Source organism: Haemaphysalis longicornis, unplaced genomic scaffold (genome assembly GCF_048455015.1).
Source record: "Haemaphysalis longicornis isolate Haplotype H1 unplaced genomic scaffold, Haemaphysalis longicornis Haplotype H1 scaffold_2, whole genome shotgun sequence".
Taxonomy (NCBI): Eukaryota; Metazoa; Arthropoda; class Arachnida; order Ixodida; family Ixodidae; genus Haemaphysalis; species Haemaphysalis longicornis.
In genome coordinates, this window is record NW_027526295.1 from 43,417,784 (window position 1) to 43,435,501 (window position 17,718).

Here is a 17,718-nt window from a genome sequence, read left to right on the forward strand (position 1 = left end):
CTAGTGAAGACCAAACCAGCGCAAGCGAATTTGTACAAAATAGCAGGGCTCGCTATGTACTACACTATTAAAACAGAACCTCCAGTGTCGCACACACGAAACCGAGCCTTATCCCACCATTCCTACAGCCTCCTGCTGTCAAAAAATTCGTCTATTCCTCTTTCATAGTGTAGTTTTCCCGTTTCACTAAGTAGCCAAAACTTTTTATCCCCATATTTGATTTAAACTCATTCAAACTACACCAATAAATTAAAGACACCTTGTGCCTGAACACCTCGCGCCTTCTCTATCTCTCGCTTTTTTTGGGACCGCCTGTAAACTGCTGGTCTCTCTAAAGCAAATAAAGCAACCTCACGTATCCCTACCGTGTCTTAAGCGAAGTTTTAGTGTTCTAACTGATGAAATCTTTGACGCGAATACGCCGAAGGGAAAGAAAGAATACTTCCAGTGATAAGAATCGAACCTGGGTCCCTCCCGTTATAAAATCGGCGTCTTTGCAATTCTTCCATGTCAACTTTTGTTTTTCTTTATTACATGTGAGAATACGCTCAAGCGTGACAGTACGACGACAACATAGTCAAGCAAAACAAAGAATACACTGAAGTTAGGAAAAGCATAAATACATCATAGTTCAGGCAAGCACACATAAGCGTTCAAAAGAGGAAACCCGTCAGGTGGTCGGTCAACAAATCATACACACTATGTACAAATGTGAAATGCTCCATGTCAACATGATCGAAGCAGTTTGTGAAACTGCGACGACAATCAAATATTACATTAGGAGAAAGCTTCGCGTTCAACCGTCGGCATCGTTTGACGGAGGGGAGCGTAATTTCTTTTTTCTCTCATCTCCTTTATGGTCATTTTTGACGCGTAAATTTGTTCTTATGACAACGCCTGCTAAGCTTTCTGAAGAAAACCAGGAAACGTCTGAAATCAAGCATTTGAGAAAAAAACACGGAAGAACAATGGGTCCCGCCGGCTCTGGCTCTGGAATATCTGAGAGCATTATTCATTCGACCCTAGAGAACTCGACCTCATAATTCCGTGTTGACTTTGTGTGACCTTACCAACGTACCTAAAAACTAAAAAAAAAAATTTCAAGAAGTTTAATGATTATTGCAAAATTGATGAAGCCCAGATGTACTTGCTTATCCTTCCCTACCCTTAGATTTTAGTGTATACAGATCTGCCTGACAGTGACGCTTCTGTGGGTGGAAGCAAGCGCACACTCTTCAAGCACCCCGGAAGAAAAACTACCAGCTCTTCAAGATAGAGTACTCGTCCCACCTAGCCACGCTGAATACCATCCAGCATTCATTACCCCTCTCCACCCGATATTCTCCCTAGGCCACCTCTCCCGCCTTGGAGGCCCGGCCAACGTGGTGGCTGTAATCACCTCACTCCACTCATGAGAACTATTTTGTTCCATTCTTCGGATACTCTGGATTAAGTGGTTCTTTTTATAGAGAACGGGCACCTGGGCGGGTGACGCCGCCTCTAGGCGCTACTCTGCTTACTGGAATGGGTCAGAGTATTGGAATACACTGCCTGCGGGTGTTTTTCGTTGAGCTTCCTTTGTTTTTGTTGCATTTAATGTTTAGACATTGCTCTGAGGGAGTACATCCGGGTAAACAGCGTGTAGTCTGACGTGCTATGTTGGCTGCGCTAACAGCTACAGAAACCCGTCAACAGTCTGAAGCCGGTCGGAATGGCTTCCACAGCAGCAGCAAGGAACGACACCTCGAAACGGTTGGTTTGAAGAGAAAAGCTCGCCCGCACCTGTTTGATTATTGTGTATTCATAAAAACGCAGTGGAATTTTACAGTTTTTTTATCTAACTGGAAAATTTGTGCCTTCTCTTTCTTTGTAGTGACAGCACGAGAGCCTCGGAGCAGAACCCGTTCTCTAGCGTCTTTTTCCCACGCATTATTGGCAATTGGAGGCACAGGTAGGCGTACTCAGTCGTGAGTACAGTCATTTGTATGCATTTTAACTCAAACAGACGAGTGAGTCCGATGATGAGTGAGTACCAACCCCGATTAAAAAGTGAGTACGCTGACGAGTGAGTACAGGCGTGAGCGGTGGATGCTTGAGGTTTCTCCGGCCCGTGAGATATTCTTGTCTTTTATGTCACAAATCAAGGTGTTTGCTAATAATTGTGCTTTTGATTGATTTTCAGTTTTTGTCATTGCACGGACGAAATATTAATTTGATTTCGCTTCGGGAAACTTCTCGACACTGCTTGTATTTGAGCGTGGCTAGGCTGGTCTCATATCATTGCCTTTCAGAAATTTTTTTCTCGTGTGGGGGAAACTTTTGCGATAGTTAAACTGGTGATGTCTAAATCATCCTAGACAAGCATTTTACTTTGATAATGAACGTTTACTGCTACTTTAAAAAGGAACCACAATCGCCCCTACGTTTGTTAATAACTTCTGATGGAGGCGAAAAGCAAAAACGCCCGTGTGTTCGAGATTTCGGCGCACGTTAAAGATCCCCAGGTGGTCAAAATTAATCCGGAGCCCTCCACTACGGCGCGCCTCATCGCCTGCGTTGCGTCGGCGCGTTAAACCCTACAATCAATCAAATCAATCAACGTTTGTTAATAACGCACATTTTAGAGCAATAAGTGAACAATCTGTAGCCTTTGCACTTGTTTTACCTAGTGCAGTCATTTGACGTAGTTCAGGGCATGCATGCAAGTGCTTCATTTCTAGAACAAATTAGCACAAATAATTTTGAATGCGAGTATTTGAGAGTGAACATCGAGTGCAAGTACTGGTGAATATGGATTGAGCATGGGTACTCGTGAGTTGAGATGTGTTGAGTACAGTAGGAATACTCATTTCAATGCGAATACTCATGAGTATAGATTGAGTACGAGAACTCATGAGTTCAGATTGAGTATGAGTCCGAGTGAGTACAGATGAGTTGAGTACGAGTGAGTACAAATTCAGTACGAGTAATCGTCAGATTGAGCATGAGTACGAGTATAGGTGAGTTGCTTACGCGTGAGGACAGATTGAGTACGAATACTGATGAGCGCAGATAGAGTACGAGTATTCATGAGGACACGTACTCGTGAGTACACATTGAGTATGAATACGAGTGAGTACATATGAGTTGAAAACTGGTGAGTACAGAACGAGTACGATTACTCGCGCGGATCTGTGAGCTTGAGTACAGGTAAGTACAATTACAAATGACCTTGTGATGATTGAGTACGAGGGATTTCGGGTACGATGAGCTGGAGTGAGTTGTAGTGAGTTGAAGTGAGTACAGCGTGAATAAAAGTTTAGTCTGAGTGAGTTCTTTCGGTTTTGACTACCTATTACTGGAGGAATCCCACAGCTTAAGCTGCAACCGCTCATTGTCTCACTTTGAACAAGAAAAGGCTAGCACCGACAGACTGCCAAGGGCGTTGAAAAATGTGACACTAGTGTGTTAATAACCTCAACCTGTGCTTCTTGAAGAGTAAAAATTATTTGCAGGGTGCTTAACGCGAACAGTGACCCTTATGTAATCTAATCATTGTAGTAGGGTACGTGTAAATCGTAAAAAAAACAAAATAAAATAAATACAGACAAAAGTTTCACAAATTAGGCTGCTTATAGCCTAATCTGTCAGCCATCATCTGTAGAAAAAACTAAACGAATTTAAAAAATTGAAAATTTAAATTAAGTTACAAAATCACAATGTTTGGCATTGTTTAGCGTGTACGTGCGGTTACCGAAAAACAAAAATATTTCTAAAAATATACTCTAAAATTAACTTGCCAAATCACAGCAGTAGAGTGTTTTCCCGTATGCCACGGGCGCACCATGCCTGAATCGGCCGTTCATGCAGACATAGCGCAAGCATTTAGCTGCAAAGTTGTTCCTTGATTGCACGGCATGTAAAATTTGTTTTGTGCATTAAAACAAATACACGGAGGAATAAATTTTGACTTCCAGCGTCACATCGTAGCTTCGCGCATTGGGTGTTAGGGCATCGTCGGCAGACTGCAATATGTAGTTGATAAATATGTGCGGAGCCTGCCTTAGGCAGGCTACGCACGTAAAGGAAGGCTTTCCCTTTTCCCAAGATTTCCCGGTCTGAAACCCCCTTGTGAATATTTAGGATTACCAAGCCGCAGCGCTAACTTCACCCCCCGGAATCAGCTGCGCAGCAGCTCCACGCTCCACTGGCGAACGCTTTGCCACATGTGGCGTTGTCCGCTAAAGCGACGGTGGTGCCCTACAACGGGCACGCCGTCGCTATACAATGAGTGCTTGACGTGGTATAGACTCAACAGAGGAACACTTGCCTTTGCGCCAGCGAATCCGGGAAGTCCGTCGTGCCCCTGCAAAAACACAGGACGGTAATTCACACAATTATTAGTCGGGTATTATACTTCGCACCCTGAAGGTGCAGCCACAGTAAATGGTTCCAAACACGCAGCACGATAATACCGGGCCTTAACAGGGCGGTTAGAGCAGGTCGCAACACGCCATGCGTTATATGCGCTCCAATACAGGCTAATCGTTTGCACGCAATGCAAACAATTCAACATCGCCGGTTGGAAAAGAAGCTTTCCGGCCTGCGATGGCTCTGTTGGTGCTCCCCAGAAGATGTCTTGTGAATGTTCGTTATTCACTCGCGCACTTCTGCGTGCAAAACAAGTATGTCTTTTAAATCGACGGCATTGTTGGATTTCTCAAACAATGCGCATGTGCCATGGCAAAATGAATATACCGGTGTTTCAAGCCAACTTCACGCTACCCTGATGACTCGATGCAAATCTTTCAAGTGAATGCATGCACGCTCCTGCCTAAAAGCAGCCCCGCTGTTCTTCCACAAGAACGTTCGCTCTTTGCTACCAACCCCTGATTGCTACCAAAATTTTGGTAGCAAAATTTTGGTAGCAAAATTTTGCTACCAACCCCTGACCCACATTTTGCAGCAGCGATACTTATGCTAACATGTGCCAATTAATCCTCGAGCCTATTTAGCCATGTTGTCACAAAGTCTATCAAACATAACCCACACACAAACGGGAAGACTTGTGTTGCGCTAATTCTCGCAGAAAACATTCTGATTAAGTTCTAAGTAAATTGTCTATTGCAGCTTCTGATTATGTTGTCCCAGAATTGCACAAGTACGTTTTGTTTGGTCTAAAGATTAACTTCGCAAGTTTTAGCCGCTTTTGCGCTGCTCAAAGAAAACTCTCTACTTTCAGGTTGCCACAAAATAGATATTTTACTTTTGGTGATAACAAAGTTGTAAGCGTCCGATTACATGCGAGTAAAAAAAAAGGATCTGGACGACATTTCTAACTAACAAGTTACTTGGCGTGATGACCGCTATTCATAGGGTTTGTCAAGACAATTCTCCGAGACTTAATTATAACAGACATTAGCCGTGCCTGAATTACTAGTGATTTATATCCACAGGATATATACGATGACTGTCTCATAGCCCTGATCGAGGCAAAACCATATCCTGTATCAAGGAGCTTTGCAAAGGCGCACTGGTCAGCTTGTTACCGCAATGGCACCTTATATACAGTGGAACCCCACTGGTACGTCCCCCGGACGTACGACTACCCGCTTCTTACGACGGATCACCGCGGCCCCAGCAAACTCCCCATAGAAAAAATGCATCAAAAACCCGATGATATGACGCTCGGTCGTATGCGGTCCGGTTCATACGACGGATTTTTAGGCGGATAAACCGGCGTTTTTCCCATATTTTACACCGTTTGGCCGCCTCGTCCCGCCCTTTCTTTCTTATGAACCCCCGTTTGACGCTGCTTGGTTTACAAAGACCCGCAGGGGGCCAGAACACTTGCTGAACAGACGCAAGCAAACATGCGGGTACTCGTAAGCGGGAATTAACCTGCGACGGCCCCACGCTGCACCAGTACGCCAACGCGCGAACCGTGAGAAGTGGAATTTCAGGCAGGCGGACCGTGAATTTGAAGGTCCTATCGAGCCACCGACGAATGCGAAAATATACGACGCAGTCCACTCGATCCAAGTTTCATCCTTTAACGACGCTCTCTCTCCCGATATCTCTGGTCTGTGCTTATCAGCTTCTTCCAAAGCCGCGTTGTCACTCCACTGCTTTCTTTGCTAGGTTGCCACGAATAACCTGCGCCCACCGCAAAATGGCGCAGCCATTTTGGGTCACTCGCTCGCTGCCGCAGGAAGTCACTGTAGCAAGACCGCGCTATCATTTTTGCCGCAAAGCGATTTACTCGGGAGCTTTAAATTATATTTTCACCTGGATATTTTTCAAGCAGCAATCCCCTGCTTGTGGTGTGTGTGGTCGCCGTGCAGTGTTCAATCCCCAGCGAGTGTTACGTTCCCTCTCCTTGGCCAGCCAGGGGTTCGAAGACCACGACGTCCACCGCTCGCGGGCCAGACTGATTCAGCCTTCTTCGCTGAGACTTGCCGTGCTGCCTATGCTCTTGGGTCGCTACGCCTAATAAATATGTACATCTCCATCCTGCTGACTACACCCCCGTCTACTAAGACGCAACACCGGTAGAGCAGCCGGGTTTTCTGATGCCGGGAGCACTGTCCCGTGCCAGCCCAGAAGGGCTGTGTCTCATCGACACATCGGTCTATCGGAGCAGTCGGCGCCAGCTCGGTCGTCCTCCTGAATGTCCGGCCCTTCGCAACTTCCCAACCCGTCGGGCCCGTTATGGCCAAACCCCAGGTGGTAATTTACCAGCCTCGCGAACCCAGTAAATTCCACGGGGATGTCTTCGAGGACGTGGAATACTGGGTTGCTCACTTCGAGCGTGTTGCCACTTTTAATCAGTGGGACGATGCGCTCAAACTGCGGCACGTCTACTACTCGTTGGAAGACGGCGCTCGTACTTAGTACGAGAACCATGAGGCTACATTCACGTCCTGGACCGACTTCCACCAGGAGCTTCAGGAAGCCTTTTCCGACCCCGATCGTCGTGACCATGCGCTGTGGTGGCTGGAGTCGAGAATATTTGTCAATATCTATTTCGCATTCCTGTGTCTTGTAGGATTTTGACCCAATAGTGACGGCGCGGTGCCATTCAAAGTTTGTCTCCACCCTGCACGGGAATACCCCTTTGTTTTCGTCTCCGCTTTGTAGTATCGTTCGTTTCGCTTAGTCTTGGAAGTTTTACACTCGCTTTTACCCTCTTAATTTGCTGGACCACTTCAACCTTATCTCTGTCGTGCAAAGCGCGGGGTTGGCAGGCTATCGCCGGATGGCGCCGGTGTCGCGTAGCGCGGGGGTTTGGCTGGCAGGCTAGCTAGGACGCTAATGAGGGTAGGGGGGACAAAATAGGCATTTTTTAAACTTGAGATTTCAGCTCAAGGTTCGCAAATCATGCCAGAACGCGCTAAATATAGTAGTTTAAATACTTTCGTAGCTCACCTGTCGTACGAGACTGTCATGCCAGGCCGGCATTTACCTGCACCCCGGTCGTGCGACAACCCGGTAATACGACGCTCTTTCGCGGTCCCTTGAAGGTCGTATTATAAAGGTTCCACTGCATTTAGACTCATCAAAGGCCAGCAGAAATGGGCTAGCACCTCTGAGTCAGTGAAACAGATAATTCCCGACCCATCACCAATAGAGACATCTTTGTATGGCACAAGGCAAGCATCTCTACGGTCGCGGGTACCTGAGTAAAGAAAATAAAGCATCAGGACGCATTGTCTGGACGATTGCTAAAACGTCGGGCTCTGATATTGCTACTATGTTTTCGAAAACACCGGTACAAGCTCCTACTACGTGTAAAGAAGCCATTTCCACATTTTTATCCGCATTCTCTAAAGAAAATTCATTGCGGCCTGGTGCCATGTTGCATAAACTAAAGGATCTTCACCCAACACCAATCTATTAAAAACCAACAATTCTAAATCAAAAAACTTTTGCAAGTCCGGTTAGCTAGGATGTCTTTTTTATTACTTCTTTGAACATAAAATTCCGTCTCCCAGTAATTATGACAACTGCCTCATAACTGATTCACTCACTCCCTCAAAACTGATCAGTTACTATTGCGAACTATAGTGACACACAGCGACTTCTTTAACCCGCAAAATGTATTCGTAAGTATCGCTCCTTCTCTCGGTTCCGTTTGAAGTACTCAGTTTCACTTTTCGTGCATTGTGCAAGACTCGGCAAACATACGTAAATTTACAAAAAACCGTGTCCATAACATTTTCTAATCGGTTTTCTGCTCATTTGTTCTGTGCTCCTTCAATGGTTGTCCTTCACAAACCAAAACTGCATGTAAGTACCTTGGCCTTCATTTTACTCATATTTTTATTCATCCAAGTACACTGATCTCACCTATAACACAAAGTTTTTCAGACAATTAGATACCTGGGACACGTTTTAAGTGTTGCAGCAAAAGAAAACTAAACTTTTAACTTTCCCAACGTTAGTAGATCATTTACTTGAAAACGGCTCTCTCATCTGGAGCCCTCACAAAACATCTGATTTTGCAAAATTATAATCAATAAAAAATACAGCCTTCTCGCTAAATCTTCGCTAAATATGACCACGAGTTTAAATTTTCTTCCAGCTTGCCATTTTTGGGATTAGCGCCATGAACGGCTCCCTGCCACTCGGTTCTCTTAAATTTCTTCTACGCATTGATTAAACTATCCACCGCGGTTGTCGTCGTCACAACGGCATCCACAGCGTGCAACACCATCATTCATTGTAAACAGAAGTAAACGCGCGCTAATTATTAGGCCATTTTACCACATAACTGTTTTAATAAATACATCTTTCTTAAATATCGAGCCGTGACACTAACAAGCTGAAGACACTCGCGTGCCCCTTATGGAGGTATATTTGTGTACTATATAAGATTCAACCAGTTCTTGGTGTGTATTTGTTTGATCTTGGTTTGGTACTTTGTGGCGCCTTCAATATTGCAAATCAGTGTTACTCTGCGAAATTATTCCTTCGCTTGTCTTCTATCATCTGCATGTCTAGTCCTGCAATGGCCTGCAATGGCCTGGTCTTTCTCACACAGCGTGCATACGTAAAATAAATGACAATTACTAATAAAATGTACCATATTTTTCTAAAGAAATTTGAGCGACACGAAAAAGCTTTCTAACATCACAAATGCATGAAACATGTGTCAAAACCTTCTGCTAAAAGTGTCCTCAACCTTGGCTGAAAGTGCGCCCAATTGATCGTCAAACCAACAAAGTCCCAAATAGCCAACGAAGAAGGGACCCATTCCAAGAAGTCTTGCACACTACGTAAACGCATCTACGAACGATCCAAATGTACACCGATTCGTGGTTTATGAGATGAAGGTATACTATTGTATCCTTCTACTGATCTATGCTGGTATTGGCTTATCTGGAACAGTTCCTTTTTCACGATTTTCAAGTACCGTTTTGGCTGAAGGGAATTCTCACTTCACGCACGCGCTGTGTGTGCAGAGATTTTATCAAAGCTTTTCGGTCAACAAACCCCCTATGAAAAGTGCATTAGTTTTTTTTTTTGTTTTTTTTTTTGCGGGACGCTTTTAGTATCACTAAAAAGAATAAAACTCTTTTACACGTTACCCCTAGGATGCAAAGACAGGTTTTAATGGCTAAATATTGTCATATTATGAGGTTTAGAAGCATTAGGCGCGACACCAAAATTTCCGGCTATTAGTAGATGAGGGCCTAATTGCGTTACGACAAGGATCAAGGCATTAAATTTTTCCTCCCGTCTCTCCTACACCGTCAGGCCAACGTGGAGTAAAGTACTGCGACTCTTTGAGGCCCAGAGTTCAATAAAGTTTAGTGTGATTTAGGAACAAATTTCGCTCTACTACTGAAAACAGAAGTGTAATACTTCCGCCGTTACAAAAAGCAGAAGCATTTGTTCTCCGAAGTGTAGTTACATGCTTACAAATAAATTTGTTTCTCAGCAACTTCTTAACTTAAGGGACCACATAAGAGTGAAGTATTAGCAAGTTAGTACGAGGGATAGCCGCGGTGCTCAGTAAGGGCAACGGAGCTCCCCGACATCGGTCACGTGCACAAATTAGACAGAAGAAAAGCCTGGCCTTTCAACACGTCACAAGGGCTCCAGGCCATTCTTCCGCTCCACCTGACAAACGTACCTACAAAACTAATACTTTACGCGGTGACGCGTGCGCTTCCCGTCTAGATTGGCAATTTATTTTCTTGTGTACAGTAGTACCCCCTATTGTATACTGATTATAAGGCCAGCGGTTTCGACCATGACGTATAAGAGGGGCTGAGAAAGTAAATGAGATATGATTTGGTTTTTTGTGAAAAATATAAATGCCCACTTTTGGAGCGTTCACTGTTTTGAAGGTATAAAAACGTGTTAAGCTAGAACAGCACGAACAACTCTTTCTTCGCAATATATGAGGCTTTTTCCGCCAAACTTCAAGAAACGGTTTTTTTTTTTCGCAGCTTGAGCTTCAAAAAACTACTCAATCCGTGGCACCAAAATGCGACAGTTTTATTTGGTATTTCCCAGCGACCAAATATTTCAGCTTTCTTCTTGTTCAAAACTGGTTAGATAGGGTAATACTGTAAGTCTCTCGTTTCGTTATATTTTTTGTTTCGTTCACTTTGACGGCTATTCATGTGCTCATGTGTTCACTACGTTCTGCCTGGTAATTGCTTCTCTGCTAACGGCAAGTGGTAGGAGTCCATAGCACCTAAAGGATCTATAAAGGGCAACTTACATCTCTTCCAGGCATGCCAGGCAATCCTGGAATGCCGGGGTCTCCTTTGTCACCCTGCGATAAAGTGAGGTAAACGACATGCAAAACGGTTTTGGTAAGTGCAACGCACTGAACATTCCACCACAGTGTAGAGGGCTCTTAATCAGCCTTGTGTATTGGAACTCTTTACTTTGACTTTCTATACACGCCCTTCAAGCGCAGCATTTACCTTTGCAAATTCGTTTGCCGTTTTGGACTAAACCCGTTGAACCAAACAGGCACCTTAGTTTTAGAAAGATGTTTTGGGCAACAAAGTTGCTTGTTGTTAAGCACAAGGGTATCACCGTTGTATTTTGAGGAAGTGTGGCAATGATATTTTCATTGTGTGAAGCAAACGGTGAAATCATTACAACCTTTGGCTGCTATACGTCTCCCCCACAATCGAATCGCTTTTAAAGCAAAGCTTTCTACCTCTACCAGCCAACGGTTCTTTCGTGCCGTGCGGAACAAGAAACCCCTTACGCGGCGGAGGCAGCGGCGGGAGAAGGAGGGGTGGGTGGAAGGTTTCACTCACGGAGCACACTGTAGATGGTGCGGAGAATTTACCCAATGTTACCCACGCGGAGGTGCCTCGTCGCCGGTGAGCGCGTCGCGGTACGGCTTTGTCTTCTGCTTTAGCGACGGTTGTTTTGGGCCTGTTTTGGCGCAGCTTCGCGTCCTTTGCGCGCTTCCTTCGCACGGCTTCATTAACTTGTTCGACAACACCCCCTTGTTAACCCGGACCCGGCGGAATTAAGTGGTCATACGGCAAAGATACATTAAGGATTGGTTTGAAGGGAGCAAAAACAACATGTAGAGACCACATACAGACATCTGGCCGCTATAGAAACACTACATTTTGCGCACTGGTTGCCACGAATGGGACTCCGTTTTCTAAATTGGTGAATACCTATTCGATTGTGCTTTAAGAGGTATTACAAAAGGCGAAATTAGCATCTGGTTCTGATCAATAGCGATTTTAAAAGTTCCTTCGGCGTTCTCGCAATTCTCAAGCTTATTAAACTAACTATTTTAATCGGCATAAATGGGAATCACTAAGCTCACATGCCGAATTGTTTTGGTTCTCCGCTTGTGTCGCCCAGTGCTGTAGCCCCGAGCTAGCACACCAGGATGGCTAGGTTCCGCTGTCTCACACTTCGCTGTCTCACCCTTCCGCTGTCTCACCCTTCCGCTGTCTCACCCTTCCACCGCTCTAGCCCGGCCATGGCCGACGCTGCTGCGTTCGGGACGTCACCCTCGCGAATTCCAAGTAATGGCTGGCAGAATCTCTCGTTTCATTATTTGTAGAGCCACGTGTGGGAATTCAAGTGACGTAGCATGGGCAATTGTTGTGAGTGTCGTTTAAAGCTTTGCTTTCCAACCATCTTCACAGCGTGAAGTGGAGCCAATTGTTCTCGTTGGCCATATTCTTTCCAGAGCGTCAAATTCAACTTCTACTGCTAAATTAAACAAAACGACATAGCACAAACCGTTTCATTAGTAATTTTCTTGGGGAGAAATGCCACAGTATACAAAATTCTACAAGCCAGCGCACACCACGGTCATTTAAAAATGTCTTTCATATCATACTACTTTTGCCATAGCTGCAATATGTGAGAAACATTCGTAGCAACCTAATCCGTCTTAAGTTTGTTTGTACACTAGCCGAGAGGGTGTGTGAAACCTTACATTGTTTAAATCTGGGTGCCCGGGGACGCACGCACGCACGTGCGGTCAAAGTGTGCCTCGTTTATGACAAAGGTTTTGTGAAGTGCCTCGAAGCATTGTGAGCATGGCGAAAACGTAAAAGAGGATATGGTACTATTACTGGTGTTAGCTTCTTACCTTGATTCCCGAATCCGTCGACCGCTTTTGGCGGCTTGATTCCGGAGGCTTTACACGGCTGCCAACTGCTTCAGTATGCTTAGGCCAAGCTTCCTTTACAGGTGTTCCTGCAAAAACTTCAGAATCTTTAGTTGGCGCCAGAACAGAACGGCACTGCGTGGCTTGCCCGTTTAGTTTGTCCTTTACTGTTTAAGGTATGTTCTTCAAAGGTGCCATCAATTTTACATTGACGGAACTTCAAATAAAACTGTTCAAAGTAGGTTTTTGTGAGCAGAGCATCTGCTGGAAAGACGAAGCACCTGTAGTTACCCTTTAATTTGTGGTCTGTGATGGTTCTTCCTTCTGTGAAAAACTCAGATTTTATTGATTTTCCTTTTTGTCTTTTTCTTATCCTAGTCTCATTCTACCTTCCTATCTCATTTACCTCATTTACCGCGACGAGCAGAGACTGCACGGAATCTAGTGGCAATGTATTTATGGACTATTTTGTTCTTTCTCACCATCAGGCGGCAGGATGCTGCGCGCAGGATCCTGAAGATCGCGTGCTGACTGCGACGCAGAGCCAACCACTGCTGCTAGCAAACAGCCGAGCAGCACCACAAAATACCTGCACGAGTAAACGAAACAGAGGTACCAGTTAGGCAAGCATAGGTAACCCGTAGCCACTACTCGCAATCGATGGGTGCAAAAGACTTGAGAAGTCATGCCAGTACGAAGTCTCTGAAGGCGTGAAGCTTCAGACTGCCCCCTTAAGTAGCCTGGCTTTTCTCGCGAAGTCAAGCCTTGCCCAATCCAGGCTGTAAACTTCCTGTAAAACATTTGTTGATGCTATTATTTCCAACGCGAACAGCGCAGCATACATGATGACGCCGGTGCTTGTGAATCGATTGCGAATACACTAATTAAAATGAACTTTTCCAAGGTAGAACTACAAACCACTTGGTGACGTCATCCGAAGTTTTTTTTTTCTATTTTTGGCAGCCCAGTGGGTTCTTATCGATTCGATTGAACAAAATCGGCTGACACAGTTTTCTGAGTCCAAGAGGCATGATCCCGTTTATCACCTTCTTGCTATGAACTGTTCAAGACCGTTAAAATAGCAATATAATGTTCTGCGACATTAATTAAATCCCTTCTGCAGTACCACAGCTTGTATTTTTATAGGTTCCCGTTAGAATAGTATGGAAAAAATTTCACGTATTTTTGCTGAAGCTTTGTTGATGATAGAAAGCGATGAATGAATGCTAGTCGCTCGAGTTGTCCATTTAAATTACGACAATTAAAAGCTTAAAAAGGAATTGACACAAAATGCTGCATGCCCCACCCGACTAAGAAACGTTTGAAGTGCGTCTGGAAAAAATTAACGCCTCCGTAAATATTCATTAGCTCTCAGCACATCCGCGGCTGCCTAATTCATACAATCTCACAGAGAGTGACAAGACTGCCAAACGCATTCCAAATGAGCCCGTGATTTCAAAATTCTGAAAGTTAGGACATTTCGGAAACTTTCGTGATGTTCGCCTGCCATTGGTTCTAAAGACGTATGCAATTTAATTTTGCTACCAGCAGTCGTTGTCACCAAATTTTGTTCGCAATACTCACATCGGAGTATAAGGTGATTTCTCCATAGCTTGAGCCCCAGGAGCCCCACGAGCCGGAGATGAATACTCGCCAAACCTGCGCAGAAACATGGCACAGTCACACTAACGCAGAACTACCCGCACACTCACAAGCACACGCGAAAAGCATTATACCCCAATTTCTACGCACGATGATAATATGCCGCACATATGACCACCATCATCATACAATGTTATCCAGCACATTTTTGCGACGACAGCTATTGGTGCTCTGGGGGAGTTTTATTGTCACTGAAAATTTATTTTATCAGTACACTTCGAGAATTCATACACTTTCGTCTCTAGTGAGTTTCAACGAGACCGAAATAGGTGTAACCTGTTCACTTTTCGAATGGTAATGTAGCGCAGTCCACACCCAGACTGTTCTCTGCTCTTGATGATGCATGATTACGGGTTTTGGGGGCCAAACCAAGAAGGGCCAAGAGCGTCAAATGTTTTTCCAAGGGTTTCTTCTCATGTTCTAACTCACACGAGGATGCATGGGAGGAGGGTGCCCGGTCATCAAATGTTTAAGAAAAAGTTCTCGAAGAAGTTTTGAAGCTGGCATCAGCGTCATATACGTCTTATATTAATGGCATCATACGCTCTCAAGATACACACTCACCACGAAAGAGTCCTTAAAGAGAATATTAATCGCATAAAAGTACGTTTAACTTATTTCACACAAGACCGCTGTTTGGATCAAAAGGATAAAATGCAAAAGACAATCATTACGAAGCTTGTTTACGTTTTGCCTCTGGATTTTTGCCTACATTTACAAAACGTATTAAGCAAGATTATAACTACACACTAATCAATTCTTTCACTACTTAACAACGGGCTAGGTATGAGGGGGTAAGCATTTGTTCTGAAGAATGCACAATAAAAAAATTTGCAGAAAGAGATGTAAACGCACTAAGCAGATGCGAACAGCAGTTCAAGAGTCCTCTAAAACGTTTCTAACAGAAAACAACAGAACCAATAATGTAAAATTCTGGTGCGTCCCGAGATATAAAAATATGTTCTCAAGATAAGCACAGCAATGTTTCTGCAACATAGCTATGAAAACGCACATTGCTTCAAACGCACTAAAACGACAAAGTTCGGCTACACTTAGCTAACAAAAACCATGGCAGCAACACCAGTTGAACCCGGAAATGTGCAGTTACAGGGAAGCACACTTAAGAAAATTACTGTACGCGCATGTCACACGGAATAGGCTTTGGGATACGCACGAAAAAAAAATAATCATCGTGGTATTTAAGCTTGCTCCGAAACTTTGAATTCAAAAGTTCCCTTAACCATATTGTAGCGGTATATTGACTGTGTGTCGTGCTGGTTAAATTAAGCTGCTAAAATGCATATTTGTCGCTTCTAAGTTCGCAGTTCGGAATGGCATGTGGAATTGTAAGCACTAGAATCGAAGGCGGCAAACAGAACAAATTTGCGCACACACTGTGTACGCTAAGTATATAGAGGCCACCCGATGGCCCCAATGTCTATGCAAAGAACCTACGTTGGGCCTAACGCAATGCTTTCAGGTTTAACGGTACCCGCAGCTTTAGTTACGATTAATTCCTTGTTGTTTGGCACATAGTTTGTCTCTACGCAAACGGGACCGAACATTAAAGCTCAATATGGGTCTAACAATGTTATCCATGAATCCGCCAATGACGATGACCACTCCCGTATGAAACTCCTACCGATTCACCGATTCATGTTTAGCTGCGACGTTAACCTGCCCAGAGAGAGAGAGGGAGAGAGAGAAGGCTCTTTATTGAAAAAGCAAAGAGGTTTGCCGGCATTTACAGACGCCTACATGCTTTTCTGCTGTTGGTTGGGGATGTGGGACGAAAAGGCCCAAGGAAGAGCTGGGCAGAAAAAAAAAAGAAAAGAAAACTCTCGTGGACTTAGCGCGGTAGCGGACTTACATCCATATTTTTGTTCTGTGCTTGGGCTACATAATTTACAATTTTGAAATTAGGCCAATTTCATCCAAATAAGAGAACAAACTCCGTAGAGCTTTGCGCTGCTTCGACGGACGGATCAATGGTCCCTAAACAATTCTGACAGTAATTGGTCCCTATTTTAGACGTTCGATGTTTTCATAGAAGCCGCCACAAATCTTGCGTACCCACTTTGGTGTATTGGCCACTAGGAACGGCTCCTCTATGATAGAGTCATGGCCGGTGCGGGGATTCTCGTTGGCGGCATTGCACATACCCACGCCCACATACTTTTGCAGATAGCAGAATATTGATTTGATATAAATTCAAATCAAGGGTACTTGCACCATGTTTTATAAAAAGTATATATGGCCCTGTAAGCGCGAGAAAAAAGCTCCCTGAAGGACGACTTGACAAAGTCCCGTGCTCCCATCAGTGACATTGCGCAGCAGCAGTCGAAACAGTTCAGCGGAAAAAAACGATCAATGCAGCCGAAATGAATTCACAAACAGTACAGGTCAGCCAATGGCACAAAATTCAAATATGAAGAGTGAGGAAAAACAGGCCAAATAACCAAAAATACACCAAACATTTACAGAGAACTGCAGAAAACACAGCAAAATCACCGAAGCGAACAATGCAGGATATGGTCTTAGATCTCACTGTCACTCGAGTTAATAATAGCACGCATTTTTTTTTAAATAACTGTGTTGGGGCAAATGTTCTGATTGTAAAGCCAATTAGGTAACTTTGGAAGACTGTTTTCTGTCAATTGTCATCCACATGTAGTTTGCTATGTTAAATCTAACCATGGTTCGTCATGTCGAGTTGTGAATATAAGGGCAGTTTATTTCACGTTGGCCAATGTTACAAAAAACATGACTGAATATCTAAATCTTCTTTAAGTGCGCTACAAATCAGGTATTTATATAGTTTTTCCACTGGCATTACATCATATTTAATGAATGGTTCTTGAGTATGAAAGGCGGTTGACACGTTTTGAACACTCCTTAAACACCTGTTGTCGCAAGAAAATTTTCTGAAGGTTTCTTTGAGTTGTGAATCCCCGAAGTGAATGACAATAAATAATTCCGGAGGATAATAATGTATTATAAATCAGCATAATGATCTTTCGGTGCAGTATGCATGCATGACCGCACACGAGTCCTATTATCCGTGATGGCTTAGCGGCAAGCGTGTCTACGTGCACGTCCCAGGAAACATTTTCCTAGCGCCTTAAACGTAGGCACAAGTTCGATTGGCATTGAGTTTAACATGCTCGGTTGGTTCACAATAACCTTTTTATTCTTGCTGCAGGATAGCATTGCTTTTCTTTAGAGGTGGTTATTTTTGAGCCACTTTTAAGAGCCAATGGTTTAATATATCAACCGTATGGCTTGCTTTGCTAACAATCCCATTGCCTCTTTCTCTCTTTGCAATACTCCTTGTATCATTTGCATAGGTTGTAAATTTAGTGTCGGAGCTTATATATAAAATGTCATTCATATATTCATTAACCATGAAAGGGCCTAAAATGCTACCTTGCCGTACGCCACCAGATTCTGGCAATTAATCA

The 17,718-nt window shown here is 44.0% G+C and overlaps 1 protein-coding gene and 1 long non-coding RNA gene across 3 annotated transcripts in view; one reads left to right on the plus strand and one right to left on the minus strand.

The window, feature by feature from the left end:
• The window catches only part of LOC144168852 (uncharacterized), a 223,233-nt gene that overhangs the window by 155,873 nt on the left and 49,642 nt on the right, over nucleotides 1-17,718 (plus strand). Inside the window, exon 2 of the long non-coding RNA XR_013322261.1 lies at nucleotides 1,874-1,951. This is a non-coding gene — a long non-coding RNA (uncharacterized LOC144168852). The remainder of the gene's footprint in view (nucleotides 1-1,873; nucleotides 1,952-17,718) is intronic.
• LOC144168848 (uncharacterized) overlaps nucleotides 1-17,718 on the minus strand; it is a 57,141-nt gene that overhangs the window by 25,549 nt on the left and 13,874 nt on the right. Inside the window, exons 2-6 of one of the 2 annotated variants that reach the window (XM_077697834.1) lie at nucleotides 14,180-14,254; nucleotides 13,078-13,184; nucleotides 12,578-12,693; nucleotides 10,715-10,768; nucleotides 4,310-4,345 (exon numbers count right to left, since the gene is read on the minus strand). In XM_077697834.1, the coding sequence (XP_077553960.1) occupies nucleotides 4,310-4,345; nucleotides 10,715-10,768; nucleotides 12,578-12,693; nucleotides 13,078-13,184; nucleotides 14,180-14,254 (388 nt within the window). The remainder of the gene's footprint in view (nucleotides 1-4,309; nucleotides 4,346-10,714; nucleotides 10,769-12,577; nucleotides 12,694-13,077; nucleotides 13,185-14,179; nucleotides 14,255-17,718) is intronic. The other variant, XM_077697835.1, reaches the window with a different exon arrangement.